Source organism: Myotis myotis, unplaced genomic scaffold (assembly GCF_014108235.1).
Source record: "Myotis myotis isolate mMyoMyo1 unplaced genomic scaffold, mMyoMyo1.p scaffold_m19_p_1, whole genome shotgun sequence".
Taxonomy (NCBI): Eukaryota; Metazoa; Chordata; class Mammalia; order Chiroptera; family Vespertilionidae; genus Myotis; species Myotis myotis.
The window spans coordinates 150009239-150035493 of record NW_023416313.1 but is presented as its reverse complement, the minus strand read 5'-3'; the positions used below and the strand labels follow the sequence as shown (position 1 = coordinate 150035493).

Here is a 26255-nt window from a genome sequence, read left to right as displayed (position 1 = left end):
TTCAGCCAGCAGGATCACAACATTGTAAGCAAAGGCCAGAAACCTACTTTCAGCAGCGGAGGCCTAAGAGCTGGAGCCAAGCCTCAAAGCTAAAGCTGGCCCAGAATAAAAAAAAAAGAAAGAAAAGAAAAGAAAAAAAGGAGCGGTTGGGAGCTTCAGTCATCCCCAGCCTGAAAACAGCCCTCAGCCCCTCACCCAGACTGGCCAGGCACCCCAGTGGGGACCCCCACCCTGAAGGGTGTGTGACCAGCTGCAAACAGCCATCATCCCCTCACCCAGGCTGGCCAGGCACTCCAGTGGGGACCCCCACCCTAATCCAGGAAACCCTTCAGGGCAAACCAGCCAACCCCACCCATGCACCAGGCCTCTATCCTATATAGTAAAAGGGTAATATGCCTCCCAGCACCGGGATCAGCGGAGCCGCGAGGCCTCCCGGCACCGGGATCAGCATGACAGGGGGCAGCGCCCAAACCCCCTGATCGCCCTGTGGCTCTGTGTGTGACAGGGGATGGAGCCACAACCCCCTGATGGGCCCTGCTCTGCGGGTGATAGAGGGTGGCAACCCAACCCCCTGATTGGCCCTGCTCTGTGCGTGACAGGGGGCAGCACCCCAACCCCCTGATGGGCCCTGCTCTGTGTGTGACAGGGGGTGGCGCCGCAACCTCCCCATCGACCCTGCCTTCAGTGTGACAGGGGGCGGTGCCCCAACCCCCCAATCGGCCCTACCCTGAGCGTGACTGAGGGTGGCATCACAACCTCCTGATCGCCCTGCTCTGTGCATGACAGGGGGTGGCACCCCAACTCCCCAATCGGCCCTGCTCTGAGCCCGACCAGGGGCTGCACGTAGGGATTGGGCCTGCCCCCTGCCACCCAGGAGCAGGCCTAAGCCAGCAGGTCGTTATCTCCCTAGGGGTCCCAGACTGAGAGGGCACAGGCTGGGCTGATGGACTCCCCCTCCCCCCCGGGCCTCTAGTACATTATAAAAATATCTGTAATAGTGACAATAAAAAAATTTAGCGATCTAAAAAACTGCCTCATGATAAAATATATTAATGAATTTCAGCAAGAAGAGGATTTAAGGCTGAGTGTTACTAGCTCTGCACGTGGTCCTCACCAGGTCACCACTATGTCCTTACTGACATAATGACATCAAGAATCAAAGTATCGAGAAACCAAGATGGCGGCATAGGTAAACACTGGAGATTGCTGCCTCACACAACCACCTCAAACATACAACTAAAAGACGGAACAGACATCACCCAGAACCACAGGAAGGCTGGCTGAGGGGAAATTCTACAACTAGAAGGAAAGAGAAAAGCATACCGAGACTCAGAGGAGGTGCAGTGCAGAAGTAAAATACAAAGGTGCAGAGGTGCATGCGGAGCGGGCTGGCAGCTGAGGGCGCAGTTGTCTGTTTCAGTCGGGAGGGAGTCTCAGGCTCTGAGCTCTGGTTCTGGGCGAGTCTCTGGGGATCCAGACTCAAACGGGAGAAGCGGGACTGTCTGGCATCAGTCGGAACCCAAGGGCAGCTTTCTCTCCAAGGTTTGCAGCGGTTGCTGGGACTCTGAGAGGCAGAGCCTCTGGGGACGGGACTGAGAGCAGCCATAACTGCACGCTCCGCCCGCCCTGTTGATCCCCTGGGAACCATCCTGCCCAAGCCTAGCACAGAGGCATTTTCAGGATAGCCTCAGGCAAAGGCTAGATTAGCACCTCCCTAGAGGACAGAAGTTCTCCCACTGCAGACACAGCTGATTCTCACAGCCAGGTGGCCTGGAAGTCAAATCGCCCCCAGTATTACCTACAACAATCAAGGCTTAGTTACAAGACTGCGCACAAACACCACAAGGGGGTGCACCAAGAAAGCATAAAAAGTGCGGAGACAAAGAAACAGGACACAAATGACAGAAATTAAGGCTATAGAGTTCAAATCCACACTTTTAAGGTCTCTCAAGAACTGTCTAGAAGCCGCCAATAAATTTAGTAAGGCCCTCGAAAAGACTGGTGAGACCCCCGATAAATATAGTGAGATCCTCAAGAAATCTAATGAGACCCTCGATGTTGTGATAAAGAACCAACTGGAAATTAAGCATACACTGACTGAAATAAAGAATATTATGCACACTCCCAACAGCAGACCAGAGGAGCACAAGAATCAAGTCAAAGATTTGAAATGCAAAGAAGCAAAAAACACCAGTCTTTTCGAGGGCCTTACTAAATTACTTTATCCAGCAAAGCTATCATTCAGAATTGAAGGTCAGATAAAGAGCTTCACAGATAAGGAAAAGCTAAAGGAGTTCATCACCACCAAACCAGTATTTTTTTAATATATTTTTTATTGATTAAGATATTACATATGTGTCCTTGTCCCCACGTTACCCTCTACCCCCCCTCCTCATGCCCTCAAACCCCCCCCCCCCCGTTGTCCGTGTCCATTGGTTAGGCCTATATGCTTGCATGTAAGTCCTTTGGTTGATCTTTCCCCCTTACCCCCACCCTCCCCTACCTTCCCTCAAAGGCCCGACAGTCCAATCAATGCCTCTCTGTCTCTGGATCAGTCCTTGTTCATCGGTTTATGTTATTCATTATATTCCACAAATGAGTGAGATCATGTGGTATTTATCCGCTCTCCAGTTCCATCCATGCTGTGGCAAATGGTAAGAGTTCCTTTTTCTTCTTCCTCTTCTTAAAGAATACCTTTCAGCATTTCATATAATGCTGGTTTGGTGGTGATGAACTCCTTTAGCTTTTTCTTATCCGTGAAGTTATTTATCTGACCTTCACTTCTGAATGATAGCTTTGCTGGATAAAGTAATCTTGGTTGCAGGTTCTTGCTATTCATCACTTTGAATATTTCTTGCCACTCTCTTCTGGCCTGCATGGTTTCTGTTGAGAAATCAGCTGACAGTCGTATGGGTACTCCCTTGTAGGTAACTGACTGTCTTTCTCTTGCTGCTTTTAAGATTCTCTCTTTGTCTTTTGCTCTTGGCATTTTAATTATGATGTGTCTTGGTGTGGTCCTCTTTGGATTCCTTTTTTGTTTGTTTGTTTGTTTGTTTGTTTGTTTTTGTTTTTTTTAATTAAATCTTTATTGTTCAGATTATTACATTTGTTCCTCTTTTTTCCCCCCCAAAACTCCCTTCCTCCCAGTTCCCGCCCCACCCTCCGCCCTCACTCCCCACCCACTGTCCTCATCCATAGGTGCACGATTTTTGTCCAGTCTCTTCCCACATCTCCCACACCCCTTCCCCCCCAAGAATAGTCAGTCCATTCCCTTTCTATGTCCCTGATTCTATTATAATCACCAGTACATTCTGTTCATCAGATTATTTATTCACTTGATTCTTAGATTCACTTGTTGATAGATGCAAATTTGTTGTTCATAATTTGTATCTTTACCTTTTTCTTCCTCTTCCTCTTCTTAAAGGATACCTTTCAGCATTTCATATAATACTGGTTTGGTGGTGATGAACTCCTTTAGCTTTTCCTTGTCTGTGAAGCTCTTTATCTGACCTTCAATTCTGAATGATAGCTTTGCTAGATAAAGTAATCTTGGTTGTAGGTTCTTGGTATTCATCACTTTGAATATTTCTTGCCACTCCCTTCTGGCCTGCAAAGTTTCTGTTGAGAAATCAGCTGACAGTCGTATGGGTACTCCCTTGTAGGTAACTGAGTTTCTTTCTCTTGCTGTTTTTAAGATTCTCTCTTTATCTTTTGCTCTTAGCATTTTAATTATGATGTGTCTTGGTGTGGTCCTCTTTGGGTTCCTTTTGTTTGGGGTTCTCTGTGCTTCTTGGACCTGTAAGTCCATTTCTTTCACCAGGTGGGGGAAGTTTTCTGCCATTATTTCTTCAAATAGGTTTTCAATATCTTGCTCTCTCTCATCTTCTGGCACCCCTATAATTCTGATGTTGGTACGCTTGAAGCTGTCCCAGAGGCTCCTTAAACTATCCTCGCATTTTTGGATTCTTTTTTCATTTCTCTTTTCCGGTTGGGTGTTTTTTGCTTCCTCGCATTTCAAATCATTGACTTGATTCTTGCGCTCCTCTGGTCTGATGTCGGGAGTCTGTATAATATTCGTTATTTCAGTCCGTGTATGCTTAATTTCTAGTTGGTTCCCCAATATAACATCGAGGGTCTCATTAGTTTTCTTGTAGATCTCATTAAGTTTATCGGCGGCTTCTAAACAGTTCTTGAGAGACCTTAAAAGTGTGGTTCTGAACTCTATATCTTCCTTTGACAATTTTTTCCTGTTTCTTTGTCTCCGCATTTTGTTATGCTTCCTTGGTGCACCCCCTAGTGGTCTTTGTGCGCAGTCTTATTGTTAAACCTTGATTGTTGTAGCTAATACCAGGGAGGGTTTGACCTCCAGGCCAAGTGGCTATGAGAATCAGCTGTGTCAGCAGTGAGAGAACTTCTGTCCTCTAGGGAGGTGCTAATCTGGCGTTTGCCTGAGGCTATCTGGCAAATGCCTCAGTGCAGGGCTTGGGCGGGGCGGGTCGCACAGGATCAACAGGGTGGGCCGGAGAGAGCAGTTATGGCGACTCTCAGTCCTGTCCCCAGGGGCTCTGCCTCTCTGAGTCCCAGCACCCGCTGCAAAGCTCGGAGAGAAAGCTGCACTCGCTCTGACCGAAGCCAGACAGTCCCGCTTCTCCCGTTTGAGTCTGGGTTCCTAAAGACTCGCCCGTATCTGGAGCTCAGAGTCTGCGACTCCCTCCCGATTGGAAAGGCCAACCGCGCCCTCCACCGCCAGCCCGCTCCATGCACTACACACCTCAGAATTTGACTTCAGCACTGCGCCTCCTCTGAGTGTCCGTGTGCGTTTCTCTTTCCTCCTAGTTGTAGGACTTCCACTCAGCCAGCGTTCCTGTGGTTCTGGGTGATATTTGTTCCGTCTTTTAGTTTCACTTTTGAAGTAGTTGTTCAAAGCAGCAAACTCCGGCGTTAACCTATGCCGCCATCTTGGTTCTCCTCCTGGATTCCTTTTGTTTGGGGTTCTCTGCGCTTCCTGGACTTGTAAGTCTATTTCTTTCACCAGGTACGGGAAGTTTTCTGTCATTATTTCTTCAAATAGGTTTTCAATATCTTGCTCTCTCTCTTCTTCTGGAACCCCTATAATTCTGATGTTGGTATGCTTGAAGTTGTCCCAGAGGCTCCTTACACTATCTTCATATTTTTGGAATCTCTTTTCTTTTTTCTTTTTCAGTTGGGTATTTTTTGTTTCTTTGTATTTCAAATCTTTGACTTGATTCTTGGGATCCTCTTGTCTGCTGTTGGATCTCTGTAAATTATTCTTTATTTCAGTCAGTGTATGCTTAATTTCTAGTTGGTCCTTTTTCATGTCCTCCAGGGTCTCACTATACTTATTGAGGGACTCACTAAATTTATCGGCGGTTTCCATAAAATTCTTGAAAAACCTTATAAACGTGGCCTTGAACTCTATATCCAGTCGTTTACTTTCCTCCATTTCTGCCATTTGTGACCTATTTCTTTGTCTCCGCATTTTGGCTGCTTCCCTGTGTTGATAGAGTGGCTTTGTGTGCTAGGTGTCCTGTAGGGCCCAGTGTCTCAGCCTCCCCAGTTACCTGAGGTGGACACTCTTGGTGCACTTCTTTGTGGGCTTTGTGCACAGTCTTGTTGTAGTTATGCCTTGGTTGTTGTAGGATCACTGGGAGGAATTGACCTCCAGGCCAATTGGCAGTGAGAATCAGCTGTGTCTGCAGTGGGAGAACTTCTGTGCTGAAGACACCCTTCTGGGCAAGACTTGCTTCAGTGGGGTTTTGGTGCTCACTGAGTCTGCACCCTGAGTGTGTCCCTTATGGATCTGAGGAGTTGTGATCTGGATGGTCCCCCTCTGACCACTGGGTACAGTGGCTCTTGGATCTAAGAAGGTGCTAATTTAGCCTCTGCCTGAGGTTACACATCAGGAGCTACGAAGAGAACTGCAGATTCCCCTTCCTTTTTTGGAGTTTGGAGGTGCCCTGATGAGGCTCAGCTGTGAAGCAATGCAAGCCGCTGTGGGGCCTTGGGCCTTCTCTTGGAAGTTCTGGGTATATCTGGCCCGGCTGCTGTTAGGTAATTATCAGGTTGCAAAGGGCCGGGGCATTCATATGCAAAAGCCTCTGCCGCAGCCTTGGTGGGGCGGGGTCTCAAGGAATCAAAGGGCGGAGCCTTAGCCCTGCCCTAAGGAGTCGCGCGTCTCAGTGTCCTGGTAACGGCTGCAAGCACCTCTGAGGGAAAGCCGCCCTCAAGTTCGCCCGCTGCCAGACAGTCCAGTTTCTCCCCGTATGAGTCCTGGGTCCCCAGAGACTTCCCGGAACCGGAGTTCAGAGCCGTCGGGAGCTTGTGACTCCCTCCGGATTCAAAAAGATAGCCGCGTCCTCAGGTGCCAGCCCCTTTCCGTGCGTGCGAGCCCCCGTACCTCTGCACTTTACTTCCACAGCGCCTATGGCTCTCAGTGTGCTTTTCTTTCCTTCTAGTTGTAGAATTTACACTCAGCCAGCCTTCCTGTAGTTCTGGATGATGTCCGTTTTGTGTTCCTAGAAGATTTTTCAATTGTTGTGGGAGGCAGCAATTTCCCGGTGTTTATCTATGCCGCATCTTAGTTTCTCTCTCCACCAAACCAGTATTATATGAAATGCTGAAAGGTATCCTTTAAGAAGAGGAAGAAGAAGAAAAAGGTAAAGATACAAATTATGAACAACAAATACGCATCTATCAACAAGTGAATCTAAGAATCAAGTAAATAAATAATCTGATGAACAGAGTGAACTGGTGATTATAATAGAATCAGGGACATAGAAAGGGAATGGACTGACTATTCTTGGTGGGGAAAGGGGTGTGGGGGGTGCGGGAAGAGACTGGACAAAAATTGTACACCTATGGAAGAGGACAGTGGGTGGGGAGTGAGGGCAGAGGGTGGGGTGGGAACTGGGAGGAGGGGAGTTGTGGGGGGGAAAAAGAGGAACAAATGTAATAATCTGAACAATAAAGATTTAATTTTAAAAAAAAGAATCAAAGTATCACATTTTCAAATAACAGGAATAAAGGAAGGTAATAAAAAATTATGTGAATCTTTTTGTTGAAAGGGTATATGATATCCTTTAACTGTTGAGTATAGTTTTCTAACCTACAAGTTTGACCAGAAATTTAACACCTTTTAGTATAAGGCTTGCCCCACTGGGATGTCTTTCCGCTCTCTGCACAATTTCCTTTAAATGTCACTACATGCTGACTCTGGAGCAGATTCTACAGAAAGACTTTCCCCTGGTTGTTTTCAAGTTATAACACTTCACAGAAAGTAAACAAAAAAATCAAGCCATGTGTTAAAACATGTGAAAGTGAATCTCATACAAGGGGAGCAAACAACATACCTCAAGGATATGTAAGAAACTATACCTTCAGGATTTTAGGCAGCAAGGAACTCAGAGCTCAAGGTGGCAGCACAGGGAGGTGATGAGATGGAGAACGTTGGCTGAGAAGGGAACAGGGAGATCACTCAGTGGAGGGGACCTGGGTTCCCCCTGAAAAGACAGCCTTTGGGCTCCCTTTGTTCTGAGAACTAGGCCTGCCTTTCTGTACTTCAGTCCCTCAGTGCCCTCACCAAGTTGAGTTCTAAAATTTATGGCCATTCAGTAGCCAGTAGGCAGTTTTCCCAACAGAAACCAGAAGCACTGGCAGAGCTCTGCTCTGCAGCGACTCCTGCCATTAGAGTTGTACCACAGAAGCAGCAGACAGCTGTCCTGGGGTATGTGTTGATGGGCAAAGGACAAAACAAGAGGCTCATTGCAAAACTGGGCCATGTGCCAATCTGTGGGATTCTGCAATCTTAGACTCAAACCCCTCCTGGCTCTGCTGGCCCCACCCACAGGAGCTGATCTATATCTTTAGTCCACAGGACAGGGGAGGACCAGCTGCCCCCGAGACCCGGGACCACCAGCTGGATCTGTTCTCACAGCAGCCACAGCACTGACTGGGTAAGACAATGACCTCCTCCTGGGGTTGGGACAGGAGGACCAGTGATGGGACAGCAACTGCCAGGGGACTGAGCTTGGGCTAGTACCCAGGACACAAGGCAGACTTGGGGGGCTGAAGGGAAAAGAAATAGAACCTTGGTGGCAGCAGGGGCCCTTCAGGGTGACAGATGAAGGGGTGTGTCACAACTGGGCAGGGATGCAGGAGATGCTTCTCTTTTGACAGGAAACATGGTTCCAACACAGCGGGATTCCCAGCTTTGTCTCCTTCTGCTGCTGGGGCTCATGGGAATGGTGATCTCCTTCCATGCCCCACCTGGGGGTCTAAGCTGGGCTCAGTGGTTTGAAGTTCAACACGTAAACATGACCAATGCTCAATGCACCATTGCAATGCAGCCGATTAACCGCCGTAATTATGTGAGTTTCCAGAGGCCATGCAAAGGCCAAAATACTTTCATCCACACACCACTTGCTGATGTTGTTAATCTCTGTTCCGGGACAAATATAACCTGCCGTAATGGACGTGATAAAAATTGCTATAGAAGCCAAGCTGCAGTGAATCTTACCTACTGCAACCTTACAGGACCGGCACGACCTTACAATCAGTGCCAATACCAGCAAGTACCCTTACTGAGAAACTACAGTGTTGCCTGTGACAGTGGACACATTCCAGTTCACTTCGATAGAATCTACTAAGCTCTGTGCCCGCAGTCACAGCCATGGTCCCATGCCGCCATCCACCCTGGATATCAGCACCAGTCTCACCACCAGCTCACAACCCCTTTAAGCTCTGCTGCGCTGCAGCTCCTGTGCACCGGCAATAAACTCCTTTGCAGAATGACCTACCAGTCTCTGTGTCCGTTTGTGTCCCTCTGCTGTCATGTAGACACATCTGATCAAGAGAATGTTTCCCTTCCTCTCATATGAGATCTGAGGTACATAGAGAGGCATGTGTGTAAGAGGCTCCTTGTAAAATGAAGTGACTCAGAATGTCCTCCCTCACTGCCTCACATTGAAAACCTGAAGCTTCAACTGATCTGTGTATTTCCATCCCAAGAGGTAAATGGGCCCAGTTGAATAAATAGGAAGCAAATGCCTTTGATTCTGCCTGATTAATGAGCAATAAATTATGAGAAATGTAAACTTGTTTGTTGTAATCCAAAACAGGGACAAAATGCCTTATGTGATGAGATGACAAAAAATTTTTAAATACAGAGATATTTTTCTGTAAAAGAGTGCATCAGTTCCACAGGTATTGTGGTTACAGTAGGGCTGGATCCTGGGTCCAATGTGGAATGAGATCACCTGTTCAGGTGCCACATTCACAGGTTCTAGTGCTGCCTAGAGAAGATAGGAAGTCTTCCCTGGCCATTTCTATGTCCTGGAAAGGGGGACAGCTGGTCCCGTGATGGTGGAAGGGCAAGGAGGGAGCACACAATTGGGATGTCTCAGGGTGAGTATGCTCTTTCCCATTTAGCCTCCACTGCTGTCCCCACGGGGGAATCAGTGGCTCATTCACACTCAAGTCAGGAAGGTGCACAGGCTCCTGGATTTGGGGGTTGAAGAGCCACAGAGAGAAGGGCTGGATAATGAGATCCCCTTCCCCACTTCCAAAACAGGGCTGCACTCAGGAATGAATGAGGAGCAGTAAGGGAAATTCCTTAAGAACTATGGTCAGCAGCAGCATTCATGTGATTGTATGATGGGGGATGGCCAGCAACTGCAGTTCAGCCTCTGCTTCGGCAGGGTGCTGTAACTGTAGTCAGCTGGCCAGCTTAATAAAGGCTCTTAAATTTAAATTCTGAGTCGGTGGTCTATCTCGCTGAGTCAACCCATAACAGGAGGAAATAAACACATGCATCTATATACATGTCAGTAACCTTACGTGTGTAACATACAGAGATACATAAAAACTATAAAAGGATAGAAAAAGAGCTGAATAATTATTGCACCTGGAAAAGAAAGTAGGGCCTACATGACAAGGACCAGAGGAAGACACCCTTTTTACTAGACTTGCTCTCTTAATGTTCGAATTTACGTCTGCCATCTGCAGGTACAAGGCGTCTGTATTTTCTTAAAAAGGAACAAGTGAGACCACCTCACAGAAGCCCTTACTCAGCTGAGTAAGGAAGGGTCCCTGGGGATAGAAAGTTCAAACAACTGAGGTCTGAAATGAAACAGAACCACCACAGAGATGCGGTGTCGGGTTGATCTCGAAGCCCCCACCCCCACCCCCCCTCACTCCGCTGCCAAGAAGCAGTGCCGCAGACACCTCCTCCTTCCTCCTTCGGAAGGAGAGTTCAAGGGACTCAGCAGGCGCCCATTATTTAAAGCCCTTCTGTTTATTTCCCCGCGGTTTCCCTCCGTCATTAAAAGAGGCATTTGAGGACTTACATGCAAGCATATAGGCCTAACCAATGGACACAGACAACAGGGGGGTGAGGGCATGAATGGGGGGGGGAGGGGGTAACGCGAGGATAAGAACACATATGTAATAATTTTTAAAAAGTGGGGGGGAAAAGAGGCTTTTGAAAGGTGGAGACTATCTCTATGGTCCCGGCCATACCGGCAGCGCCCTCTACCGGCCAGGAGCGCGGGCGAAGGCTCAGGGAACGAGAGGAGGGCGCCCGGGAATCGCGCACCCCCGCCCCGCAGCGCCTCGGTCTGGGCTGTGCCCTCTAGCCTGGGCATTGTGGCTATGAAGGAAGCCGGAGGCCCTCCAGACCCCTCTCCAGGAGCCCGGGCCCGCCCCCGGGGAAATGAAGAGGCTACTGTGGGCCGGTCACTCGGTGCCCAGGGGGGCGTCCCCGGAGTTTCCTTAGAGCCACACGTGAGCACGTGGGACCGTGAGCCCGGAAAGTAACGTTGCAGGTAGGCGCACGTCTCTCCCGAATAGATGCTCCCCCCTCTCCCCCACCCCGCCAGCCCATCAGCACTGCGCACGCCCGCACCAACTCTATAGGGCCAGCGGTTCTCAACCTGTGGGTCGCAACCCCTTTGGGGGTCCAACGACCCTTTCACAGGGGTCTCCTAAGACCATCAGAAGTCACATATATAATTACATATTGTTTTTGTGATTAATCACTATGCTTTAATTATGTTCAATTTGTAACAATGAAAATACATCCTGCATATCAGATATTTACAGTAGGATTCATAACAGTAGCAAAATTACAGTTATGAAGTAGCAACGAAAATAGTTTTATGGTTGGGGTCACCACAGCATGAGGAACTGTATTAAAGGGTCGCGGCATTAGGGAGGTTGAGAACCAATGCTGGGCCTTCCTCTTCCCTCCTTCCGCCCAGAAAGAAGGCAGGAGTTTCGGGGAGAGCTGGGAACCTGTGGAGAAAACTGGCCAAGCGGAGGCGGGCCTGAGCTCCGCCCCGGATTTCCCGGCAGCTCCTGCCCTCTGCTGGCAGGAAGGAGCACTTACACCATGCGGTCATTGAGGGTGGTTAGGGGGCCAACTCCCGCTCCACTTTGCCACCAAGGACCCTCTCCAGAGGCTGAGAGGCAGCTAGGCGGGGTCGGCCAGGAGTGCGGATTCCGGAGAAGTAGCATTAGAAGAATGAACTGAAATTCCTCACAGATAAAGAGGTGTCCAATACAGGGGGAGGAGATGTCTATACTAGCCTTCCAGTAGGCCTCTTGGAAACCAAGGTGGAGATGTCAGTGGCACAAGCAGCTGGTAAGGGCTGGCCTGGAGCCCAAATCAATCAGTGACCTTGACATGTCAGGATCTTGTGAAGTGGCAATTAGTTTGGGGACACTCACTCAGCAAACATTTCTTGAGTATCTATGTGCCAGGGACTGTTAGAGGTATGTGGAAGTCATCAGAGAATAAAATAAACCAACAAATAATTTTTAAACACAGACAATAGACATAATAAATATGTAAATTATATAGACCTTTAAGGTGATAAGCTCTATGGGGAAAATGTAGCAGGAAGGGGAATGGGGTGAAACTAGTGGTAGCATTTTTTAATAGTGTGGACAAAAAGCTACCACATGCTAACCTGACTAGCTCAGGGGAGGCCTGCATGGCAGCCTTGCAAACTCAGAGACCTCAAGTAACCACAAAGGATGGTCTGAAGTTGAAACTTTTTAACTAAAAGCAGTTTACAGTAGGTAGTCATGTCGTAGGCTGGCATCTTCCTTGACAAAGGTCAATCTTTATCTTAACTAAGCCTGTCTATTATCTTTTTGCCTCTACGGTAACATATCATTGGAATGTCGAAGTAATTTTCCTTTTTCTGGACCCCTCAAAGCACCACTCTGTGAAGACCACAAATCCCCTCATTGTTACCAAGTTAATTGTTGACTGTTAACTATCCTATACCCACCTATGTAGAAGATATATGTGTCTATCATTTCATTTTCTATCCAATCCCAGAGGTTTCCCTGCTTTGCTTTCTCCCACCTCCTTAATCTGTCACCTTTGGATTTCATGTAACCCAGATATGTCTCCTCTTTTGATTGTAATATATAAAATAAGGTGCAAAACTGCCGTTCTCTGGAGCATTATCTCAAGACATTGAGAGTTTGCTTCCCGGCAATTGTTGACAGTTTGGCTCAAATAAACTGACGAAAATTTTTCACGGGCTTGAATGTTTCTTACATTGACAATAGGATAGTTAAAGGAAGCCTCCTTGATAAGGTGTGAATGTGGTATGGTAGTTAGCCTTGCATATGTCTAGGAGGAAATGTCCTAAAGCAATAATGTGTCTGTATCTTTCAGGAACAGCAAAGAGGCTAGATACTAGAAAAGCATGAGTAAGAGGGAGAATAAATAGCAGACTTGTTCCAAAAGGTAAAGGTGTGGGAAGACAGATCACTTAAGTGTATAAGAACTTTCGTAAGGACTTTAGCCTTTACTCGGGGTGAAATGAATTACATGATCTGAGAAACATTTTGAAAGGATTACTCAGGCTGCTATGAGTGAGGTCAAGGCAAGAAGTAGGGAGTCCAGGTCAAAGACTTGTATAGTAATCCTAGTAGGAAGGATTGCTCTCTCAAACTACGTGGTAACAATGGAGGCAGTGAGAAACAACTAGATGCTGGATGTGTTTGAATGTAAAAACAGCCGACTTTACTGACATATTGAAAGTGGTACAAAAGGAACCAAGAACGCCAACATTGTTGACCTCAGAACAAAAAGGATAACGTTACCTTCAACTGAGGTGGTGAATGTTAATGGAGGAGCAGTTTTAGGGGATGAGTAAGGGAGAAGATAATTATTTCCATGTGGGACACATTAAGTTTGAGGTGTCTATTACACATCCAGTGAAGATTTCAAGTGGACAGTTGACTATACAAGTCTCAAGCATAGGAGTGAGAGCTGAGCTAAAAATGTAAATATGGGAACTGGAAAATCAGTGGCATTTAGAGCCTTGAGACTGTGTAAGATCACGAAGAGAAACAAACAAATCACTGACTCATGGGGCTCTACAAAATTCAGATACCAGGAGAAGAGGAGGAACTTGTGAGGAGGCTGAGAACAAAACCTGAGGTTATGGAAGAGGCGCATCAGTGTGCAGCTTGACATGACTGTCTGCCTTGAGAGTACCAGGACTGATCTCAGGATGCCTTTCATCCTTTTCCTGTCACAAGAAGCCTAATTCCCAGGTCAGCCTCTCAAGGAGGAGAGGGTGATCACCTGTGCCGAATGCTGCTGAGCAAGGAGAATCGGCCCTGTCAGGGTGGGGTGATCTTACTTCATATGCAAAGAGTGTCTCTAATCCCTACTGATGGAGCGGAGGAGTTTGGGCTGTTGATTAGGGAGATTTACAAAGTTCTTGATGTAGAAGAAGACAGTCCTGTCTAGGAGAAGTGAGAAAGAAGAGGGTCCACATCCAAGTCATGTTTTCTGTCCTGGAGGAGGGAATGAAGAGACAAAGAAAGGCATCTGTGTCTCGCTTCACCTGATTTACCTGGACCTCAGACCCTCAGTACATCACATTCTCTTTCTCCATCTCTTCTCATTCATCAAACTACTCACCTGAGGAACTCACTTTGACATATCCTCCTTCCTCTTACACATTCAGTTCCAGCAACTCACAAATTCTTTCCAGCTCAAACTCTGTAGTTTTCTGAATTCCTTATTAAGGAGTAAGAGTGTGTGTGTGTGTGTGTGTGTGTGTGTGTGTGTGTGTGTGTGTGTGTGAAGGAATGTCTACAGAAAATGCAATCCACATTTTTTAATTTTTCTGCTATGTAAATCTGATTTTTTTAAAGATTATACCTAAATCCTGATTACCTGAAATAAAATTATTGTATTATATATTTGTATATATGTGTGTATATGTGATGGTTAACTTTATGTGTCAACTTGATTAGGCCATGAGGTGCCAACATATTTAGTCACGTTTCTGTGAGAGTATTTTTGGGTGTGATTAGTATTTAAATCAGTAAACTAAGTAAAGCAAATTACTCTCCCTAATGTGGGTGGGCCTCATCCAATCAGTTGAAGCCTGAATAGAACAAAAAAGATGACCATTCCCCCAAATAAGAGAGAATTCTCCTGCCTAATGGCCTTCAAGCTAGGACATTGGCTTTTCCCTACTTCTGGCTCAAACACCAGCTCTTCAGGGGTCTCAAGACTGCTGGCCTTCACACTGGCACTGTGAGCCCTCCTGAGCCTCCAGTTTACCATGGATCTCGGGGTTTGCCCGCCTCCATAATTGCATGAACCAATTCCTTATAATAAATGTATTGATAGATAGATATTTAGATAGATATAGCTTCTCTGATGAAATCTAATATAGTGTATACACTGAGAGGCCAGATTATTATGACCACCCCATCAATACTTCATTGACACTGCCAAAAATATTGAATATTGAAAACTTCCTAAGCAAATACTCTCAAGGCTTTATTATTATTATTATTTGCATAACTGATTCACTTCATTGTACTGATGGGGTGGTCATAATAATCTGGCCAGTCATAAAAGTCTGGCCACTCAGTGTATACTTACTGTTGTTACTTTAAGACTATCAAGAAAAACATGTAACTATTATATTGCAAGCAACATGCAAGTTCCTATTCCTCAGCGCTGTTTTTTAATTGTGTGAGAGATAAGATCAGCATAGAAGACTATGGATGATATTATGCCTCTGAGACAGTCTAGGTGTAAAGATTGACTAATCAGCTCATGCACTAGGGAGTATCAGTCCGTCAACAACATTAAGGAAGTAGTTCCTGTCTTTGACTATCCTATATAATAAAAGGCTAATATGCAAATTGTCCCCTCGGGAGTTCAACCAACCAGGAGTTCAACCACTCACTATGATGTGCACTGACCACCAGGGGGTGGTGCGGAACAAAGGAAGGCCCCAGCTGGCAGCCCACAGCCAGGGGAAGAAAGGCCCTAATCAGCCCTGATCGCCGGCCAGGCCTATGGACCCTACCCATGTACAAATTTCATGCACCAAGCCTCTAGTCTACATATATATATATACATACATATATATATTTATATATATATGTAAAATGCTAATATGCTAAGTCTGAGTAATGATGTCATGTAGCAACACCTGGTTTTCTCTCCCTAGTGACTAGCCTCCTTGGAGTTTCTTCAGCCCAGGAACATGACTTGCTTATCATTTTACACTGTAACCAAATGTCTGTGAAGCATTTTCCCATGCCTCATTTCATTTGATCCTCACAGAAGTCCTGGATTAGGTAGATAGGAGACTTGGTAGAGTCCTATTTTCTTTTCATTAGCTGAAAAATGGAGATTTAGAAAGCTTAGAAACTTGACCCGACTGAAAAGAAGTAAGAAATGGTGAACCTTGAAAATGACTTCACATTTTCTCACTGCACAGAATATAGTCAAACACTGCTGCAGTTAAATATTTTACCCTTTGTTCTCCCTGTGTGATCTACAATAATAATCTGCTTCGTGTTGATATTTACTGATGTATTGCTGACAATTACCTGAAAGAGAAGTCGGGGTGCTTCACTGGGCTGGAAAAAGTTTAGCTAAATCAGAAAGCAGGTCCCATTAAGTAAGTTTATTCTACATCTATAAAAGGTTAAGTTGACTCGTGCATGCGCAATACATATAAAGCTCTCGCTGGCACCAATTGCACACGTGTGTTTCCATCTGTCATTGTCGATCATGAATTTGGTTGACATTTCTATTATAGAGAAAGGGAAAATCGCGATATTAAAATATTTCTTCTAATTCATTTCCTTTTAATGTGCACATATTCATACACCGGGCCACTAGTCCCCAATAAGATTCACCAACCTCTGGTCTAATGGAAAAACAAAAGGCCTAAAACTCATTAAATTTAAAAGGAAGCTTTGACAGGTGCTATACATCCTAAAATACCTCAGCATCATTCACAATTTTTATGCCTACACAGTATTGAAAATAAATGCAAGGAGTGTTGGGAATGAACAAGGAAGCCACCACCTCTTTGGTACAGCTATTTCATACAAGACATTTGGATTAAGCTTCACAATATTGCTGTCCAGTTGATAACACTCTACACTTTTTAGTTTGGTCACCTGTGCTCAGGATCCAGAGTGACCCACCATCTTGTCTATGTAATGTAAAGAATTTTACTGTTTTTCTGGTAGAAAAGAAAAGGCAAGTTCCTTGTCTGAAGTCACATGGTTGTTGACTAGCAGAACTGTGAGTCAAAACCTGATCTGTCTTTTTTTCAAGCCCATTGACTTTAACAGTCAAGCTCATCCCTCCTAAAGGAAGTATGTGAGGCATGTGGGAGACTGAGAGGGAGTAAGGGATGATTCCCCTTGCAAGAAGACATTCTAGCTTTGGAAGAACATACCTTAACAGTTAAGAAGCCAAAGATTCCTCAGAAAGGCATCAAAGGGAAAACGCCAACATCTAAAGGTATCACAGTAATGGCTATTGCTGGGAAATAAGTGGAATGGCTCAAATTGAGAAACCTGACAAATAGGGTGTAGACCCAGGTAAGCCTGACTGTTTAGGGCTTCCCAGACATGAGGCAACCTGCACCATAGCTCCATTCCATCTGTATTTTATTATTTCCTTTCTATCAGCTCGCTGTTTCACACAGCTTTGTTCTAAGCAATAATACACATGAAACCACAGATCTGTTACATTGATTATTCATTAACATTGAAATAACACTTTTAATATCAATCTGTGTACTCCCTAACATCAGTCATCTCACAGCACCAGTTGTACACATTTCATAAATTTACAAACAGCTTTATCTTGAGCTTTAACATGAAAAATTCTACCTGGAAAAATGCTTTAAGAGAAGAATAAAAGACCCAGGAACAGTAGAAATAATGATGTCCAAGGCCAAATATTTGGTCAGAATTATCCAATTCTGTTCAAAAGAGGGGTTAAACCAAGCAAGCTCTATAGTCTCATTACTGTGGAAGTGTTTCTAATTGCTTGCCAAGTCAGTTTTTCATATTTTTCCTAGGGTTAATGAAAGAATTCTGTGACCATTTATTTATGTTTGCTCTGATTCCATGAGTAAAGTATGTTAAAAAGCTGATTCTGCTATATTGTACACCTGAAACTAATATAATACTGTACGTCAACTATAATTGAAACATTTTTTTATTTTTAAAATGCTCATTGCTTCTGCCTCAGTTTTAGCAAGAGTCCCTGAGAAATAGAGACCAATGACTGACCCATCTCAAGTCCACGTAAGCAAGATTCCGTGAAAAGGAAGATGAAACCCTCCTTGGCACCTTTAGCTCACTGTCCAGCCCCAATCTATCAAAGAGCTTTCAAAAACCTAGAAAGAAGTAAAAATTTCCTCAATATATAGTACATAGTAGTTATAGTCTCAGCAAATTTTTTGTTTTAAAATTATGAAAAATATATAAAGGAATTGGTTAGAGACTCAGATAATTATAAGCTATTTTCTCATCCACATCCAAGAGGGGAATCATAAGTTGTAGGAAGTGCACTAATTCTTTATTTTTCAGGACTTCTCTACAGTGTTGCTGTACACTGAGCACAGCTGGTCCTTACCCATTAAATGCCAATACTAACCCCCTCTCCAATCAGTATAGTTACCAAAAACACCTCTAGAAATTTCAAAGCCACAAAGTCACTGAAAATAACTGGTCTAGAAGAAGAATGAAAATTTGTGTAAAATTACTCTTTTTCTGTGCCATTACATGATTAAGTAGGAAAAGTTCAGAATGCATTTTAGCCACATCCTCACATCCCAGCTGTGGATATTTTATTTCATAAATCTTCACTTATTCTTAAGGGGTTCTAACAATGTTCAACTATTCATTCATTCCGCATATACATTCTAAGTTTTATGATATTCCTGGCCCTCCTCTAAGCACTGGAAATGAAAATTAGGAATAAAGACAATTTTGTGTCCTCCAAAGCTCTGATCACAAGACTGGAAGCTCATGGGCAATTATGATACACAACAATATGTCAGGATCATAGAATTTTTTTTTCTAGACCAAAATGACTAACACAAACAACAAGGCCCTGTAACACAGTGAAGTTAGTTCCTTTCCATTCCCTTTTGAATGATAAAAAACTGACAAGAGAGATCCCTAGGAAGTCTCTGCAAGACCTCCCTGCAATAGCCCTCCTCGGTGAGACCTAACTACTGACCTACTAACCCAATCCACCTTCCATATCTGTGCCAATGGCAAGGTGATATATTCAGAGCATCCCTCAGAAATGATTACCTCAAGTGTACTACTGCAGCCTTTTCTATACTTTCCTATTTCGTTCCAGAAAGTTGATCAAAGGGGTCACGATCTGCTTTTGTTCAATGGCCTACAGAGGAGATATGTAGGAGGCCCCATATAAGAATAAAGCAGACCTAAGAGATCAGGGAGAGACCAGTACACCAATTGTCATTTGAGCTCAGGTTACTTAGCTCCCTCCATTGATCGCAAGTAAAATAACCTGCACCATGTTATTACTACAGTCCTTTAAGTGATACCAACAAGCAATGTGTGTTGTCATTCCCATAGATAGCTAGAGCATTAGGAAATCCATGTGAAGGAAGCTATTGACGGTTGATATCGCTTTATTAGCAGGTATCATCACTGAGCAGGCAGACATTGCAAGAGTGCCCTGGGGAATTGCAAATGCTGGACATCAAGATGGCTTTGAGCAACCCTGTGGCCAACGTTCTCAACAGTTGTTCTTGCCACAATGCAGAAGACTTTTTCCTGGGACTATATCATAGAATGTCTCTTGATTACAAATAATAGCATAATAAAATTAGCTGATGATTCAGCAGCTGCTATGACACTGATGTGGTGATTAAACTAATGAAATAAGAGTTCATATGTAGCAGTCCTTTGATACTAAAGACAAAATCATGCTGACAATTCAGGGTAACTTCATTAACATGAGTTTGTATTGATTCCTGTTTCAAATAAACAGATCCTCAGCCCAAGATCTTTCCTATCAATTAGATCATTTGGATTTAATTTGGAGGGAATGGAGAGCAGTTTAAAATTTGAAGATGGAACCTGTGGTAGAAACTACTTAAAAAGTGTGTTTGGGGATATGCTCTGAACACAATTTAAAGAAGGAGGATGGTCAGGGATTGGGTAGAGTATTGTTTAGATCTCTCGCAGAACCTTAACATGCTTGATGGGTCATAACACAAATGTCTACAGGAGTCAGGCAAGTATCATCACTGAGTAAACAGACAGGCTGGAAGTCAGGAGGGAGGAGTAGAGTCAGTGAAAACCTCCTGAACTATTGCCCCCGTAAGAAATGCAGCTGCTGGGGTAAGAGATCAACCGAAGGACTTGTATGCATGCATATAAGCATAACCAATGGACACACGCCACTGGGGGGCAGGGGAGCCCGGGGAATGTCAAGGGGGGGGGGGGAAGACATATGTAATACTCTTTGTAATACTTTAAGCAATAAAAATAATAATAATAATAATTAAATAAATAAATAAGAAGTGCAGCTGCTGCTCAACTTCAGCTGATGGTTACACTGAGATAATGGTGGCTTAATGTGGCTCCACTTGGGGCTATTTTAAGGCAAGCCAGGAATCCAAATTTTCTATAGTGAAACTCTCTGTTAGGAAAGGTTATCACCAACTCCAAAAAATTATTTTTAAAACAAACAACAAATTTAGAAACCCACTGAATAAGCTAATCAGAGCAGGGCTTAGTCTTGACTGCAGTATATGGGTTTTGCTTCATATTATAAACACTTGAGTACAGCTGCCTCTACCTATTGAGACTACAAGCTTACAGAGGGGCTGCAATATACTTAATTCATTTTTACATCCTCATCACCTATAAGAATGTTTCAATTGAGAGATATGGAAAAAAAAAAAAACTTGCTTAGTAACAAAAGAAATTCCACATAGCAAGATGACAAAGCAAAGTGATCAATTAACATGGCCAAAAGTCAACATATTTGTTTATTCAGTATGTTCTAAAAACATGTGTCTCACATGCAGTCATCATGACAGGGGTCCTTGGAAATGTAACAGATGAAAATCACCAGAATGGATACCCCCTTCCATTTCTCACATTCCGTAGTACATATTTCATTATGGGAATAACATTATACCTAGAAAATAAACCTGATAGTACAGATTGGTTATCCTGGATGATTGTTCCTATTTTAGAGATGAAGAAACCAAGGCAAGAAGAAAAGGATTTACCCCAAACATGCTGTTCATCCCAACTCCCTCTAAGACACAGTTGGGAATAAATAGGAACACTTTGACTTTTAAGTGAGACACTCTTAGTTCTGCCACTACTATCTGTTAACTATGTGGGCCTCTGCTATCTTTAAAATGAAAATACTAGTATCTACCTTGTGGGTTGTTGTGAGGGTTAAATGAGTCAATTTCACTAAAGTGCCTACTCCATAGCAGTTGCTTGAAAATGAGAGCTTGCAATTTGTTCTAAATGTTTCTATATTTTCTAAACTAAACTAGTTGTCCTTACTTGTATCTAAGTTTATCTAACACATATAAACAGGTATCAACTTTCACTCTCTCCAGTAGTAAAGGACCAGAACCTTGAAACAGTAATGCTGACTTCTATGTGCAGAGGGAGTACTGGAAATGTTACAAGGAAAACATTCTACCAGTCATGTTATATTCTGAAGAAATAATGATCTTCCAGGCTTCCATGAGCCAGTGACACACATGTGCGTCTGGAAGATTGGGTGTTGCCAACCCACAGTTCTCTCCACCCACACATGCAGGAGCTTCAGTGTGCCAGGTCCTAGGAATGCTGGCAGTGAATGGGAGTGAGCTTGTCGCCAGCCAAATACCTGGGGTTTTTGTTGTTATTTTGGTCTAGGATATACATTCTAGCTTGTTTATACAGTAAGACTTCGATATAACAGACTAATTCAGGTAAGGGTGGTTCCATTAAAGCCGTAAGTCCACTATATTATAAGGCAGATTTTCCAAATGTATATGTTAAAAAATTGACTACGTGTTTTAACCAAGGTCACCTCTCCGAGAAAGGTTGTTCCCCAGGTGGGGATTTTTCCCTGGAGTTAGAGAGGGAATAAAACCCCTTAACTAAATGCCAGGCGGGTAATTAATCACTTTAACTATGAACAATCATGCTTAAGGTACATAATCTTTACTTAGGATAATCTCCTTCAGTTACTTCCTTGTAGCTTAATAGAACAATAGAGTGGCCTTGGAATGGAGATAAGAAACACCCTAACCTTTGAAATAGAATTGATAGGACTAAAATCAACTGGTATAAATACAGATGTAACAAGACAATAAACACAGAACTTGGCTGGAGAACCTGGCTAGGCTGCTGATCAACTGAATGCTGTCTCCTTGTCATTGCTTCTTCGCCGACTCCATCCACACCTTTGGGAACCCCTGGACCTGCTGGGGCTGGACCCCAACAAGGTAGGGGAAGTTTTCTGTCATTATTTCTTCAAATAGGTTTTCAATATCTTGCTCTCTCTCTTCTTCTGGCACGCCCATAATCCGGATGTTGGTACGCTTAAAGTTGTCCCAGAGGCTCCTTACACTATCTTCGTATTTTTGAATTCTTTTTTCTTTTTGCTTTTTGTATTCCAAATCTTTGACTTGATTCTTGCAATCCTCTAGTCTGCTGTTGGATCTCTGTATATTATTCTTTAATTAAGTGTATGCTTAATTTATAGTTGGTCCTTTTTCATATCCTCCAGGGTCTCACTAAATTTATCGGCAGTTTCTAGAAAATTCTTGAAAAAACTTGTAAGTGTGGTTTTGAACTCTATATCCAGTAGTTTGCTTTCCTCCATTTCTGTAATTTGTGTCCTATGTCTTTGTCTCAGCATTTTTTATGCTTCCCTGTGTTGATAGAGTGGCTTTCTGTGCTAGGTGTCCTATAGGGCCCAGTGGCTCAGCCTCCCCAATTACCTGAGGTGGACACGCTTGGTGCACCCCTTTGTGGGCTATGTGCACAGTCTTGTTATAGTTAAGCCTTGATTTTTGTTGGTATCACTGAGAAAAATTGACCTCCAGGCCAACTGGCTGTGAGAATCCGCTGTGTCTTCAGTGGGAGAACTTCTGTGCTGGAGACACCCTTATGAGGCAAGACTTGCTTCAGTGGGGCTTTGGTGCTCACTGAGTCTGTCCCCTGAGTGTGTCCCTTATGGATCTGAGGAGTTGTAATCTAGATGATCCCACTCTGACAACTAGGTGCACTGGCTCTTGTATCTGTAAGGAGATGCTAACTTAGCCTCTGCCTGAGGCTACCCAGCAGGGGCTATGGAGAGATCTGCAGATTCCTCTTCTTTGTTTGGGGTTTGGAGGTGCCCAGAAGAGGCCCAGCTGTGAAGCAATGCCAGCTCCTGTGGGGCCTTGGGCCTTCTTTTGGATGTTCTGGTCTCTCTGACCCAGCTGCAATTTGTTAGGTAATTTTAGATTGCAAAGGGCCAGGCCATTCATATGCAAAAGCCTCTGTGCACAGCTTGGGTGGGGCGGGGTCTCAGGGAGTCAATAGGGCGGAGCAAACAGCTATGGCTGATCCTCAGCCCAGCCCTAAGAGGCCCAGGGTCTCACTGTTCCGAGGTAATCTCTGCAAGCACCTCTGAGAGAAAGCCACCCTCAAGTTCTGCCTGATGCCAGACAGTCCACTTTCTCCCCATATGAGTCTGGGTCCCCAGACACTCGCTCGGAACTGGAGTTCAGAGCAGTTGGGAGCTTGAGACTCCCTCCCGATTGAAAAAGACAGCCGTGTCCTCAGTTGCCATCCCTTTCCACATGTGCCTCTGTACCTCTGCACTTTACTTCTGCACCTCCTGTGAGTCTCAGTGTGCTTTGCTTTTCTCTTTCCTTCTAGTTGTAGAATTTCCACTCAGCCAGCCTTCCTGTGGTTCTGGATGTTGTCCATTTTGTCTTGTAGTTGTATTTTTGAAGTGGTTGTGTGAGGCAGCAATTTCAGGTGTTTACCTATGCTGCCCTCTTGGTTTCTCTGTATTACTGTAATTTTGTATATATACTGAGTAGGTCTAGTAAATGTGTGCATTCACCAGTCACTGAGTAAACAAATGCACATGGCTGGGGCGTGGCTTAGCGCATGTCTGAACATGGGCTGGCTTGCGTTAAAATTGCTGCAGAAAGTCACATCAAGTGACAACAAAACCAATTAACACACGAGATGGGATGTGATCACATGCTAATCATTTACAGAACATTGTTTACAAGTGGTGATTTGGCTGTAAATATGTAGACTATAGTTTAGATATGAACTATTTATTGACGTCAGTAAAATTACTAGTGTTTTCCCCAACATATGGCCCCTGGTCACTAAAATTTGTTTAAAGTAACAGTGAATTTGGCCACCAGGGTTTGCCGCAAAGCTGCGCGGCCGTGGTTTCCAGCCGGGCCCATATCCCAGCCAGGCCCCAGCATGGCTGCACCCAGGGCTGCGGGGTGGGCAGACGCCGCGCTCTCGTTTTCCTGACAGCCTCTGGCTTCTATGCTCAACTTCTCTTCCTCAGGCCACTCCAGCACACATGTTTGCCAAGGCCTTTCGTGTCAAGTCCAACACGGCCATCAAGGGATCAGACAGGAGAAAGCTTCGAGCTGATGTGGCAGCTGCTTTCCCCGCCCTGGGGACCGACCAGGCCTCCGAGTTGGTGCCTGGGAAGGCAGAGCTCAGCATCGTGAAGCTGTATGCTCACAGAGGGGATGCCGTGACTGTGTACATGAGTGGTGGTAACCCCGTCCTATTTGAACTGGAGAAAAATCTGTACCCAACAGTGTACACCCTGTGGTCATATCCTGATCTTCTACCAGCATTCACAACATGGCCTCTGGTGCTCGAAAAACTGGTGGGGGGAGCAGATTTGATGCTGCCGGGAATAGTAGTGCCCCCTGCTGGTCTGCCTCAGGTACAGAAGGGTGACCTCTGTGCCATTGTCTTGGTGGGAAACAGAGCCCCTGTGGCCATCGGAGTGGCTGCCATGTCCACACCTGAGATGCTGACTTCAGGCCTGAAGGGAAGGGGCTTCTCTGTGCTCCACACCTACAAGGACCACTTATGGCGATCTGGAGACAAGTCCTCTCCACCTTTCATTGCCCCACTGGTCCTGGATCCCTCAGATGTCAGTGAAAAGAAGGGGTCTGTTCAGGCAGGCCCCACCCTGCAGGATGACATGAGGCGCCTTACCCTGGAGAGAAAGGAGGAGGAGAATGGGGAAGATCAGCAGATGTGTGGGGAGAAGACCCTACCAGAAGCTTCAGAAGACCCTGGCGTTAGGGGCCTGAACCCAGACCCCGCAGACAGCAAGACGCTTCAAGAGCAAATGGATGAACTGCTACAGCAATGCTTCTTGCATGCTTTGAAGTGCCAAGTCAAAAAGACCGACCTCCCTCTACTCACCAGCGTGTTCCTCGGTAGCCATGTGTTCTCCTGCTGCCCTGAAGGACGGCAACTAGACATAAAGAAGTCAAGCTACAAAAAACTCTCTAAGTTCCTGCAGCAAATGCAGCAGGAGCAGATTATACAAGTCAAGGAGCTGAGCAAAGGGGTGGAGAGCATTGTGGCTGTGGACTGGAAACACCCCAGGATCACATCTTTCGTCATACCTGAGCCCTCCCCGACCTCCCCGACTATCCAGGAGGGTAGCAGGGAACAGCCCTATCACCCTCCAGATATAAAACCCCTCTACTGTGTCCCAGCCAGCATGAGCCTGCTCTTCCAGGAGTCTGGCCACAAGAAGGGGAGCATTCTCGAGGGCAGTGAGGTCCGGATGATCATCATTAACTACGCCAAGAAAAATGACCTGGTTGATGCAGACAACAAAAATCTCGTACACTTGGATCCCATCCTGTGTGACTGCATCTTAGAGAAATGTGAACAGCACATAGTCATGAAGCTTCCATGGGACAGTCTTCTGACCAGATGTTTGGAAAAACTGCAGCCTGCCTATCAGGTGACCTTTCCCGGACAAGAGCCCATTGTGAAGAAAGGCCAAATCTGCCCCATTGACATCACCCTAGCACAGAGAGCTTCCAATAAAAAGGTGACTGTGGTCCGGAATTTGGAGGCCTACGGTCTGAACCCATGCACAGTGGCTGCCACCCTGCAGCAGCGATGCCAGGCTAGCACCACTGTCACTCCTGCCCCTGGGGCTAAGGACAGCCTGCAGGTCCAGATCCAGGGAAACCAGGTCCACCACCTCGGCCGGCTGTTGCTTGAAGAATATCAGCTTCCTCGGAAACACATCCAAGGCCTCGAAAAGGCCCCCAAGCCTGGCAAGAAGAAGTGACAGACTCTTGCTTCATGTGGTCGATCCCGTGGAATCCAGGTTCTGGGCTGCTCACTCACAGGAGCGTTTTCAGCCTTTGCAAATAAAAAATATATAATTCTTTACCAGAATAAATTTTTAATCTACTCTAAAAAATAAATAAATAAAGTAACAGTGAATTAATAACAAACATAACCTGTTAACTTAATTATGAGCAAGTCTTGGTTAAAATCATTTTAAAATTAACAGGGTGCTAATTTCCCCATAATTTCATACAGCCTGGAAATATTGTCCGTTAAATCTGAAGTCCTGTAAATGGAAGTTCACAAAATTGAGGTTTACTGAAGCAGTAAAAGATTGGAACAAACTGGAAAAGAGTGTGACTATCCCAAAGGCCACAGGGAGATTGAGACCGAGCTTGTGGGGCCGTTTCACTGTGGAAGGGTAAAAATCTTGTGCGTGGAAGCTGATCTGTTATGAGATATTTAGATCTTACATATCTATTTCTTGTTCGTTCTCCTCCGGGCTCAAAAAGGTTTTTATAAGATCAAAGCCGGTCCAGCCTTACTAAGTAGAACCAAGAGGG

At 45.0% G+C, this 26255-nt stretch overlaps 2 protein-coding genes across 2 annotated transcripts; both read left to right on the top strand.

The window, feature by feature from the left end:
• Positions 1-8201: 8201 nt before the first annotated feature.
• On the top strand, positions 8202-8783 carry LOC118664189 (non-secretory ribonuclease-like). Its single transcript, XM_036324035.1, has one exon. The coding sequence runs from the start codon at positions 8202-8204 to the stop codon at positions 8664-8666; it is 465 nt and encodes a 154-aa protein (XP_036179928.1). The 3' UTR covers positions 8667-8783.
• A 15111-nt stretch (positions 8784-23894) lies between these two features.
• Positions 23895-25798, top strand: LOC118649062 (eukaryotic translation initiation factor 2D-like). The gene has a single exon (XM_036295829.1). It carries the CDS (start codon positions 23933-23935, stop codon positions 25688-25690), a length of 1758 nt encoding a protein of 585 aa, XP_036151722.1. The 5' UTR covers positions 23895-23932; the 3' UTR covers positions 25691-25798.
• Positions 25799-26255: the final 457 nt, after the last annotated feature.